Raw genomic sequence first — 13004 nt, forward strand, 5'->3', positions numbered from 1 at the left:
AAGACAGGTTAAACACCAAACTCCCATCAACACACACACACTCATGCGCAGTAGAAGCAAATTCGTTGGAACATTTAGCGACACCAGTCCTACACTGTCTCACTCACTGATGATCTGGAAATTTATCTTGGGGCCTGGGTGGAAAATTCCAGCACAGATCCTGGGTAAATATTTCGGGAGTTCAGTAGTTGTGTGAAACTAGACAAACCTGGTTCAGTGCAGTTTTTCTGTGGTTCTGAGAACTTGTACTCATTGTCCTCTTGCAGAAGGTGACGATTCTTCCATATTGCTTTCCCTGCATCCAAGGAGCTGGAAAGATGATTCCCTGAGTCAAAAAAGACACAAACAGAGGGATGGCAGAATGGTTAGGCTGGGATCACTAATATTCTCTGTAAATAAAAATGGTGAACTTGATGTCACATGTTATTGTCACCATGTTGGAGGCTCAATGTTTAATAAAATGTTTCTAAAAGTCAGGAAAAAGTAACTGATTTGCTGTCATTGAATTATTTTTCATGAAATGGTAAAATAATAAGACTCAGTTTCAACATCTGACATGTTGTTTATGTCCTGTTGGGAATAAAATATGGGTTCATTCTGTTTTAACAACATCCCAACAATCACTGTCAACAGAAAGTAAAACAGGGACTATTTTCAACACAGACGATCCCGCTTAAAATAATCCCTTTAATGAATTCTTTAATTGTTCCAAAAACAAATACTTAATTCATGAGCCTTAAAATGAGGGTGCTGCACTAGTGGGAATCAGAAAGTATTTCATCAGCCTCTGGTTCATTAACTGCAGGCTGCATTATAAATTCTTATCTGGCTGTTCAATGCCACGAGTGTCATAAATAACATTCCATTCCCCTCCGCTGCACTGAGTTAGACACAAATATCTTCAAACTATGTGCATGGTTGGGCACAGTTTGAGGCACATGAGCAACACTTTGAATATTGGCTTAAAGAGAAACATGCAAGAAACAATGCCTAACTGTGCCGTAACGCTTGCAGTTGCAGTGAGTGGAGCTCTGCAGGAAACCTAAGGGTGAAATCTGTCGCACCGCATCAGCCCCAATGCTTACAGCTGTGATGCTGTTTGCCCTCTTACTGTAAGCCTTTCCCCTCAGCTAACGCATATAACATTAGCAGAAGACGGTGTGAAACACATTCAGCAAGCTTCATATGAATCCGCTCGTGTTGCTTGAGTCTGTGCTGCAACTTTAAAAAATGCAGATAATAATGAGCAGTTAAAGGACACATGGAAAGAATTCCTGAATTCAAAGGACATTACTTCATCTAACCTTAACAAAAATAATTTGTTTAATCTTCACCCTAACAGTAAAACATAACTTTGCCTTAAAATGCAAAGATTTAAAGATTTATTGTATCCCAACGAGGCAACCCATAAGGTGACAGTGTAAACAGAAATATGTCCAAACCACATGAGTAATACAGAACCACTTAAGCTGTGTGAGATGCGCACAGAAGCAGTGAAACACAAACACAGACCTCAGTGAGTGTTTTTAAATGGCTGGTGATCCAGTGAAGCAGAATGCATTGCAACTGCTGAGGTTACTATGGTGACATGACGTAAATGATGAGATGTGAGGTGGTGGAGGGAGCAGCATGACATAACACTCAGTCACATACATGCACAAACAGCCATGACAAACCAAACAATAAGCACATGCTATGTCACCCCTGCAGGCAGACACAGCTGTTACTATTCTTATTATTCTTATTTACATAAATTCCATACATCCAAATAAATAACATAAAACAATATATTTAAATTAATATAGAAATAATCAAGAGCAGCCTCCTCTTTGTTCGGCACAACACAGCAGCCAGACCATCATTCTGGCTGCTACCATGTTATACAGGACTAGTTAAAAAATCTTATTATTCATTTGGCATCACTTTCTTCTATGTTTACACTTGTATAGTTTACTTATTATATTACAGTGATAAACTACACATTATTGTTGTGTACCCCTATTTTTATGCTACAGCACAGATTATGGCGCATTTTATTATATTATAGTCTATATAGTTTATCTGGTGAATTCTAGACAAAATGAACCACACACACACACACACACACACACACATACACACACACACACACACACACACACACACACACACACACACACACACACACACACAGTGAAGAAAACCATGCTTTGGAGTTTCATGGACTTACATGTCACAGTTGGAGGCTGAGCAGACCAACTCCTACCAAAACTGCACTATGGCTTCACATAAAGTGGTTTGAATGTAGAAGTTTGAACTGACCACAAATCTGTAACTGGAGTTAATAATGACCAAACTATCAACTCAAACTAACGTTGCCTCTTTTTTAAACTAAAGTATATATATATATATATATATATATATATATATATATATATATATTAGTGCTGGGCAACTATTAAAATTTTTAATCGCTATTAATCGCATGACATGCTGCGATTAATCACGAAAGAAAGTCTGTTTATCTTCTTTTTATAAAGGTTTTATGTTTTTCTTTAGTTTAAAACCTAAAAATGGAAATAAAATGTGGCTCTTCATTAAAATATATATTAAGTTTCCTTTTTGAAAAGTCTGGTTTATCTAAAAGAGTTTTATTTAGCTGGCTGAGGGAAAAGTGGCTCTTTGGATTGGAAAGGCTGCAGACCCCTGCACTAAACACATAAACAGCTTCTGGTTTGAAAATCATATTCTGCATTTTACCATGTTTGTTTTATTTAAATACTTTGTAAATATTCACCCATTTTATTATGCATGTCCTAACTGAACTGGTTATTGTGAATTAGCGTCCTGAGACTGACTGATTGACAACTGACTGATCTGACTAGCTTGAATTAATTCATTTATGCAGTTAATTAATTTAGTACTCTAATGGTGTCCACACTGCCATTAGATTAGTATTAAAGCTATAGTGTTGCGGTGGTGTAATTATTAGAATTAATGTTTTATCTAAACATGTTTAATGACGCTAAATCACTACAGTTGTGAGGATGATAATGGTGTCTCATGATCCTGTTTGCTCTGGCTGTTCTTCTCATGAAGATGTGCTGGAGGGTGTTGTACCCATGGTACGCTCTGCTGACCTCAGCTCCCTCTGCAGGGCCCTCCAGTCACAACCAGTACTTTTCCTGTACCACTGGGTGATGTTACCAGTCACGACACTCTCCACCACACCACTGTAGAACATCCTCATGATTTTCAGAAAGACTCTGAACTTGTTCAGTTGCCGAACCTTCTTCACCTGGCTGCCTATGTGCAGAGTCCAGGATAGATCGTCGGTGATGTGCACGCCCAGGTACTTGAAATGGCACCCCCTCTCCACCAGAGACCCATTGATCCTCAAAGGGTGTAGTTCCTCCTGGCTCCTCCCATAGTCAATAATCATCTTCTTAGTTGTGTCTACATTTAGCAGGAGGGTGTTAGCATGGCACCACTCAGCCAGTTTCTCCACCTCCCCTGTAACCAGCCAGCCGCCACAGTGTCATCCGTGAACTTCACTATGGTGTTGGAGCTGGTCATGGCTGAGTGTACAGGGAGAAGATCAGAGGGCTGAGGACGCAGCCCTGTGGAGATCCGGTGTTGACCCACCTCAGCTCTGTTTGACAGAATGTCCAGGATCCAGGCACACAAGTGGAGTACAACAGTGTGTAACAGTGGTCCTAGATGTTATTACCCCTGGTGGCACATGTGATGTGTTAATAAAAAGTTGCCATAACCTTTTTAAAATCCCCCGCCACGATGAGAGCAGTGTCCAGGTGTTTAGTTTGTTGGCGACACAGCACATCATGTAGGTGCAATGGCGCTGTGTCGGTGTTGGCATGTGAAATGTAGATGGCAAATTCCCAGGGGAGAAAGGTCGGCACAGGATGGAGAGATGTTCCAAATCTTGCCGCTTGGGTTTCTGTGATGAATAAACCATGGTGCTCTTTCAAAACAGCCAGTATGTTGATATCCAGTTACTGGCATGTTACTGGTGCCTTGAAGGATAACGCAGCTGTCACATAATGCTCTGGAGTGGGGAAAAAAAAGTGCAGTTTCTCATCCTGAGGATGCTGCAGGGCAACGATGTCCACAACAAATGTCACAGTGACTTCAAAATAAGTCAGAAGTGCAAAGTTTTGTTTTGTTTTGTTTTGTTTTTTTGTCAGAAACTTTGGAGGTCTACTGCCCACCTGTATACACTATCATGTCTATTCACCATCATGTGTATACAGCTGCTGTTCACCTTAAGGCTTTAACTTCAATCAACAGTCGTTTGGAAAGAGGACTGTTATATTTTCTTTTAGTCACAAGTTCTAAAACTGCTACCTACCACCAGTTTCAGTTGATTGTTCTTGGCCCCATTAGCCTGCAGAGCCCTTTTGCTCCTTTAAACATTGCTAACACAGAGTGCTAATCACCTACACTTTGCAGGGCCAAAGGAATGCATTATGTTTTTAATTACTCTAATTAATTATTCTCTCAGATGACTCCCAGTGAAATTTGTGTCTCTCCGAGCGTTTGAGACCCATCTGCTGAAGTCTGGCGTATTTTACATAATTTCATTGGCACAGATGTTGAAGATTACAGGGATTAAACTAGAAAAGAACCTTGAAGATGAGCTGATTAAACTTAAAAACTGTCTGGAAAATAGGTTTAGCTGTCTAAGATAAAGCAAATAAACTAGAAATGTTGTGATTATAAAGCAGCTATTGTCCCAAAATGTCTTTGGGACAGTCTTTGGGCACATTCACACTGGCACTGTTTGGTCTGCTTTAAAGGAATCGTGGTCCACTTCCACAGAAAGCACAGTTCATTTGGAGCAGTGTAGACGCACATTTTCACTGTGGTGAAGACCAAAGAAGCAAAGTTTGGTCCTCCTGAAAACCGGGCATCTCTGTTCATTTGCCAGTGAACCCTGGTGTGCTTGGCTTGCAGTGTGAAAGCAAACAGACCGTCTAATGAACCAAAGACAGGAAATGACGTAGGACAATGTACAACATGCTGGATATCTTTCTGCCTTTCCTGCTGCTGGTACTGGACTAATTCTTGTCATTTAGTTTTAACACTGAAGTAAAAACAGTGTAAAAAGACTGCAGAACTAAACAAGCCTCCTTTTTTGTTGGCCAATCAATGAACTGGATTTGCTTCTTTTTGGTCAGTGGTTGATTCAAGGAATATCGCCCCTGATTGAGCATATATATACTATATACAATATATTATACAATATACTATGGAACAACGCTACTGGAAGGATGCTGTAAAACCGCTGAAAAGCTTGATCTGAAAGTGGGAGATCATTACATAGGACAGGGATACTGAGCGTTTCAAGGAATAAAACTAAGTCCATGGATACTAACATGAGTAAAAGCTATGGATGGAGCAGGAAGCAGCTGTCAAGGTAGGCAAACTTTATTTTCTGGACTTAAACTGTTCTTTTTCTTTTCTCTCCGAACTGATGCTGATTTCTAAACCTTTAATAGCGGACTTGTAGCACGTTGCAGTGAATAGATGTGATATGTTAAAACCAAGCGGTAACCTCCGCCTGTAAAATGTGAAGCCTATGCAAAAGTTTTTGCTGTTAGCCGGTTTTTAGCCGGCTAACAGCGCGCCTTAGCTTTAGCCCGCCTACTTCTGTTAGCTGGGTAGCTACCGTTCGCTTTGGGTTAGCTTCGTTAGCTCTTAGCTAGAGGCAGCTCGGAGTTTGATGGTTGTCAGTCATCCACCCCCACCTTCACAGTCCCCCTGTCAGCTCCACCTGTTTGCCCATTTTTGGATTTTACAGGAACGACGACACATGACACTGCCAAGATGGCGACGGTGGGAACCGCCCAATGAGCTTCAACTCAGCTCTTCACAAACCTACAGGTGACGTCATGGAGGCTCTGGTTAAAACTTGGGGACAATGGGGAGCTGGGTGGCCTTGAAGGCACAGCTGAGGGAACCACGGATGTAACAGAAGGTTTGATGTTGAAAAGTAAGCTGTTTGTAGGCTGCTGTTGCAGTGTGCTTCTAAGTTTGCATTTGTCTTTTTTGTTGTGTAACCCTATATATAGTTTAGTACTTTTAATCCTATTTTTGGAAACTTCTAATATCAGAAGAGGGGCAACCACAACAGTGGGTTACTTTATTGGGAGGATAGTATAATAATATCTTTGCAGAACAACAGGCAGCTGTTTAAAATTATAACTTTGAATATATCAGGGTCTCACTAATGCAATCAAAAGAAAAAAAATCCTCACAAAATGAAAAAAGGCTGATGTAGCCTTCACTCAAGAAACCCGTCTTAATGATGAGGAAGCTGCAAAACTCAGAAGAGAAAGGGCTGCACAGGAATACCACAGAAGAAAAAAGAGGTGTGACTATTCTCATAACTGCCGGATACATAAAAATGTCTCACACGAGGAAGGTCGAATGGGTTATACTGGACGTTAGAGGGTCAGAGGACGACTATCTAATATTTATGCTCCTAATGGTGCTGACCCAGAATTTTTTTCACAAAGTCTGTCACTTGATTAGAAATATGGAGAGATGGAGAAATTTTAAGGGGGTCGGGGGTTAATCAAGTTTTATAATAAAAGAATTTACAATAGATAAAACTTCTCGACGCACTCAAGCTAACACTGCTGGTGTTATGACAACAGATATGTTGTCAGAAGAATTGGGTCTTGTTAACATTTGGAGAGTACTGCAACCAAATGAAAAGGACTATACTTCTTTTTAACATCCTCGCTGAAGTGGTTCAAGGGTTGATTACTTTCTGTTATCTGGTGAGTCTGGTGATGAACTCTACAATTAGAAACATAGAACTAAGGGACCATGCACCAGTGGATTTAGTCCTTTATCCTCTAGATATAGCAGAAAAAAGCTTGAGACAGCATTTAAACAACTATATGCTAAACAGGGAAGAAAATTGCAACTTTATTAAATCCGAAATACAGGAATAATGAAGGCTCTACAGACGACCGTGGAGTAATGAGGGGGGTGCGACACAAGGAACAACAGGACTCGGATACATGGGTTAAACTGAATGATGTAAAATGTGAACTACACGTTACAAAGACGTAGGCTACCTTAAAGCACGGGGACAGCAGTTATCACCCTATTCCATAAAAAGGAAAGAGATCCACAGCATTGTGCTAATTAGCGCCCTATAGCTTTCTTCTAGATTGGCAACTAGATTGGAAGAGGTGGTCCCATTTCTCATTCATTACGATCAGGTGGGGTTTGTGCAGAGCAGGAACTCTGCAGATAACCTTCGAAGACTATTGCACATTATGTGGATGATAAGAAATGATGACACATCAACTGTTGCCTTTTCGTTAGATGCTGAGAAGGCGTTTGATACAGTGGAGTTCCTTTTGTTTTATTTGTTAAACAAGTTTGGATTATTATTTAGGAAGTGGGTGGAATGGATGTATCCTCAGCCGTCAGCCACACTCCTAACAAAGAGAATTGTGTCACCTCAAATCAGGCAAAATAAGCTCTCCCAAAAGGATCTCCTCTGTCTCCGCTAAGCTTTGTCATATTTCTTAAAGCCTCGGCCATAGTCCTACAAGCTAATTCAATATGCAGGCAAGTCAGGAAGAACATAAGCTTGTACTGTTAGCGGATGATTGTTTTATTAGTATTCAGTAACCCTGAATCCTCAGTTGTGGAAAATTGTTCAGTTATAAATTTGTTTTCAGAGATATCTGGATACACTGTCAACTGGTCCAAATCAGAAGCTATGCCAGTATATGCCCCCAGATATCAAAAAGAATGGGAAATTTAGATGGATGCTAGAAGGATTAACATATTTAGGCATCATATTAACAAATAATGGAAGCCAACATATTCCCAGTCATTGAGAAAACTCAACTTCTTTTTCAAAATTGGGATAAACTGCATATTTCCCTGATAGGCATGCTCAGTTCAGTAAAAATGATTTTAACACCCAAGATCAATTACATCACTTCCCTGCTACCACTACATCTTCCTTCCTCACTACTTAAAACAGAATAGGATGATAGAAAAGTTTCTCTGAGCAGAGAAAACAACCCATGTTTAATCGGAACAGGCTATATGCTGCAAAAGATGAGGAGTGATTAGCACTTTGTACTTCCACGAACAGACTTAAATCATATGTCATTTTCTTTATCTCAGCTATGTAAAACTCACCTACCCCCTACAAAGATCCCCTGTGGGCCAGGATAGAAGAGCAACTAGTGTCTCCTTTTCTGTGGAGGCCTTCCTCTCACAGATAGGCCAGTTCCCTCCCAAGTTTAGCATACTTTGTCAGATCAGCATATGCATAGTGCAAACTGACGACTGCCCCTAAACCCTAACCCTAACCCTAACCCTGGCCCTGACCCTAACCCTGCCCCCAGCCTGCATGCGCATTAACGAAATGTATGCTACTCGGATGCATGTTAAACTGACAGAACACCGGTACTGGTAGAGTCATGGAAAGTTGCACATCAAATAAAAAAAACTGATCCACATTTATCAAGCAGATCCTCCATATGGTATCATAAGAAACTGTTAATAGATAAGAAGAGTTTCTTTTGGAATAAATAGATAAAGCCCACTTCTAGCTCATTTGCTGGGTATTAAAGAATGACTACCTACCTCTGCATAACCTTGTACTAGGTTCAAATACAGGGTGTGTATACTATGCTGAAGAGCAGATACTGAAAAGGCCACAATGCATATTATTCTTATCTTTGTAACAGCTATTTGTCTGAACAACACATAAATAGAAAATATCAAGTATATTGTTGGCCTAAAACAGGGATGACCCAGTCTGGTTCCCAAAAGCTACTATCCTGCAAATTTTAGATGCATCCCTTCTCCAAATACCTGAATCAAATGAAGGGTTTGTTACCAGCTGCTGCAGAGCTGAATGACATGTGGATGAGGGAATTCAGCCGTTTGATTCAGGTGTGTTGGAGAAGGGTTGCATCTAACTTTAAAAACTATCTGTGAATATGAACTGCAGTTTTTGTCTGTAGATACATGTTCATACCCATAATTTACCTGTATATAACTGTCCATAACCATAACACGTGCAATAGTCTTTTTTTTTTTTTTTAAATGATTCCTTCAGGATCATTAAATTTGTTTTTATTCATAAAAGTCACAGGACAGTGGATCTTGAGGACCGACTTGGGCACCCCTGGCCTAAAGGATCTGGGTCATCTCAAACAGTCCCACCTCTGGAATTCTGTTTAATCCCTGGTTCCTGCCATCACAACACAAACACTGTATTTCCTGGAGAGGGTTCATGAAGCTGAAATGCCGCCCCAAAAGAAAACAGTTGGTGCAAAATGAAGGAAATAAACGGAAGAAAAACAATATTTCTCCTTCTGTACATATTTCATGTAATACTGGGGTTTTTATATACAGTATATTATCTTGCACAGAAGCATCCCCTTTGTCTGAGATCAGTGTTTAATTCATCTTAAACCTCCTTGGGGGACACACAGGCTTTTATCCACTCCCTTTTTAGAGTTTAGTCAAATGTACCCTGATTACATAACTTATCTTGTCTGAAGTTGTTTCTGTGCTGGAAAGACAACATGTACTGAAATGTGTGGATGAGGTTGTGTGTTTTGTCAGATCTTTACACAGAAAGCATTTTCACAGAAATAATCTTCCTCTCTCAAACACTCATTTCACTGCTTTGAACCACATTCAGTTTTTCTTGCTCTGTGGATAAGAAGTCACACCGTTTGTATTCTGTTCAGGAAGCAGAAATTTTTCCCATCTTTCTTGCATCATGTTGTTTGCTTGACATGAGGACTGTGGCTCTTATGTAATACACTTTACTCAGAGTGACGTGTTGACATCGTCTTGGTTATTTTATGTGACTTACATTCTGACTGAGCAGCTCATCTAAATAGACATAGATCTGCTGTAGGCCAAAAACAAAAAGAAGTTGGTTCATTTGCCAACAAAACAGGTCAGATATGTCCAACTGAAAAAATAGAAACACAATGAAATTTTACAGCAAATTATAATTTTAGTAATTGAGTATTCTATTGATTATTCAACTGATAGAGTAGTCAGGAAAGAAACAGATTTTCCTTCTTAAAAAGCATTAGTAACTACTCAAATGACAAAAGTCTTAATATGAAACACTAGCTAGTTTTTTATTAAATGCAATCATGTCAATATATATATATATATATATATATATATATTAGTGCTGGGCACGTTAACGCGTTAACGCAACGCTTAATTAATGCTGTTAATTCTTCTAATCGCGCGTTAATGTTTTTTTTTTTTCTGGCCGCTGGCTTTGATGACAGAAACATGGCGTCCATGTCTCTCTTCCCTGCTGCAGCAGTGATAATGTAATCAGGAGAGAGCGGGTTTATTAAAATGAAGACACATTTTCTGTCTGGAACTTAAGAAAGAAGAAGAACCGATGTTTCTCTTTGTCAAAATACATGCAGATGGTAGAACATCGTGATTTTTGGACGGGAAACTTTTTATGTATTATTATTATTTTAATAAATGCGGTTTTAATTTATTCAAGACAGTAAAGGTAAAACATGTTTTCTGCAGCATAAATCGGGTCTTCTTCTGCCTCTGGTTCGGTGAATCTTGGTCGTAGCGACATGAAACTTCCAGCTGTGGAATCTGTGAGATGTGAGCTTTCAGTAGAGGAGTCGTTTGTTCGTGTTCATGGGGAAACATCATCTGTGTTTATGTATTTTCAGACTTTGTCTAGCTGCTCTTTGAGCTGTTTGTTGTCTTAACTGTGTTTGTTGGTGATAGAAATGGGTTTACTGAGCTGGTAGCTGAGATTCTGGACTTTCTGTGGATACCACACATGTTTATAGTTACATCTACAGACCTGACGCTACACCCGGAAACCAGATGTTAACCCTTAACTCCCGGTAGCGGAGGCTGCAGGTGCAGAGGTGAAGCTAAACAGTCAAGCTAAGAATGAAAGTTTAGAGAATTTATATCCAGAAATGTGGATAATGAAGCAGTGAAGGTGCATGGATGGAAGTTATTGAGCATATTGTGAATATTTCTCTCTCCTCACCATCTAGAAGCTGTGAGATTCTCATCCTGCTTTCTGTCTGTTCACCTGATGCTGATATTCATCACATATTGTTCCTTCTGTGTTTAGAAGGAAGCAGCTTCACAGCTTTAAACTCATCCTGCTGACTTTTTACCTTTTAGTTAGTAAATCCTGAACATTTCATCCTTCTTTCTCATAAATATGTGATTTTATATATGAAGAAATATTTTAACTGTTGGTGTTTAAAGAGAAAACTGCTGCTAAACCTGTTTATGTGTTTAGTGCAGGGGTCTGCAGCCTTTCCAATCCAAAGAGCCATTTTTCCCTCAGCCAGCTAAATAAAACTCCTTTAGAGACGCAGATGTTACCAGACTTTTCAAAAAGGAAACTTAATATATATTTTAATGAAGAACCACCATAGGATGTTTGTAATTTTTGAAGAACCACATTTTTAATTTCAATTTTTAAGGTTTTAAAATAAAGAAAAACATAAAAATTTTATAAAAAGAGGATAGACAGACTTTCTTTTAAGGGATGTAGATATTTGTGGAAAATGCTGTAAAAGAAAAAAAAAAAAGTCCCTGGTTTCCAACCTAATGACAAGAAAGATTTAAAAAATATTTTAGCCACGTATTTAGAGACATTGTGGAAGGTCCAGAGTCGCAGGTTAAACACCCCTGATGTTAGTAAACCAAAATTTACTGCATTTTCTTAATATAGCTGTAGGCCTTCTTTTAAAGGAAAGAGACTTTTTGCGTGTAGCGATGCAATTAATCGCGATTAATCGCAGCATGTCATGCGATTAATCGCGATTAAAAATTTTAATCGTTGCCCAGCACTAATATATATATACATATATATGTATATATATAATTGGGCGGGGGGCGGGGTACTGTGACACCCTCTCCTGGTCCAGTCTTGCTCCACAGCCACCAACCCGGATCATCACCATCACACCTGCTCCAATCAGCCCTTCCTCAATCTCCAGAGCAATCAAACCCGGTTCCACTTGTGTCACTGGGCTTCATATACTCCAGCACCAAGCTCAGTCTTTGTCGGACCTTGTTACACCAACCATGGATTCCTTCTCAGTGGATCCTGGAAGATCTGTTCCCTCCACAGGGCCAGCTTTCCGTAAGACGCGTCCTCCTGTTTATTCATTATATTAATGTATCTGTTAACCTGCTCTTGTCTCTGAGAGGTCCATAACGTAACAGGCAACAATTAAAAAAATTAAAATTTTTAATTGGGATTAATCGCATTGTTATGCACAACATGTCCTTTTCCTTTAAAATAAGGCCTACTGGGTCTCTGGACCTTCCAAAATTACTCTTAATGGCAAATCCCTCTAAACTAACTGATGATATATAGATATAATAACAACTGCAGGTTTTAGGAATTTTTCAGTTTTTTCATGGAATAATTGCTTTGAATTTCCACAACATAATGACACAAAAAGTACCAGTAATATTTTTTATCTATTTTTCTTGTCATTAGGTTGGAAACTGGCTTTTTTCACAATCATCTACATCTCATGGAAAAAAGTCTGTATCTTCTTTTTGCTAAATCTTTGTTTTTCTTCCACCGGGATAAAAACGAAAAAAAAAACAAACAACAACAAATAAAAAAAACAACAAAACAAACTTTCTCATTGTCAAATCGGTTTTGATGGACAAAGAGAAATGTTGGTTCTTTTTCTGCTTTTTAAAGTGCCAGACAGAAAACGTCTCTTCATTTTATGAGCCCGCTCTCTCCTGATCAGCAGCAATAAAAAAATGTAATGATTTTAATCAATTATTGCATTAAGAACACATTAATGTGCCCAGCCCTAACATATGTTATATATGTTAGGTAAGCTGGAGCCGATCCAAGCACAGAAAGGCCACCGCCCTCAAGCTTCGAACCTCCCCCAGCCGAGACTTGAACCAGCGGCCTTCTTGCTGTGAGGCTGCGGTGCTGACCACCACACCAC

At 39.4% G+C, this 13004-nt stretch overlaps 1 protein-coding gene across 1 annotated transcript in view; it reads right to left on the reverse strand.

The window, feature by feature from the left end:
- Positions 1-13004, reverse strand: part of LOC121655186 (sodium/potassium/calcium exchanger 3-like) — a 150348-nt gene that overhangs the window by 109125 nt on the left and 28219 nt on the right. Inside the window, exon 3 of the mRNA XM_042009661.1 lies at positions 209-325. Within this exon, the coding sequence (XP_041865595.1) occupies positions 209-325 (117 nt within the window). The remainder of the gene's footprint in view (positions 1-208; positions 326-13004) is intronic.

This window comes from Melanotaenia boesemani, chromosome 16, assembly GCF_017639745.1.
Source record: "Melanotaenia boesemani isolate fMelBoe1 chromosome 16, fMelBoe1.pri, whole genome shotgun sequence".
Lineage (NCBI taxonomy): Eukaryota > Metazoa > Chordata > Actinopteri > Atheriniformes > Melanotaeniidae > Melanotaenia > Melanotaenia boesemani.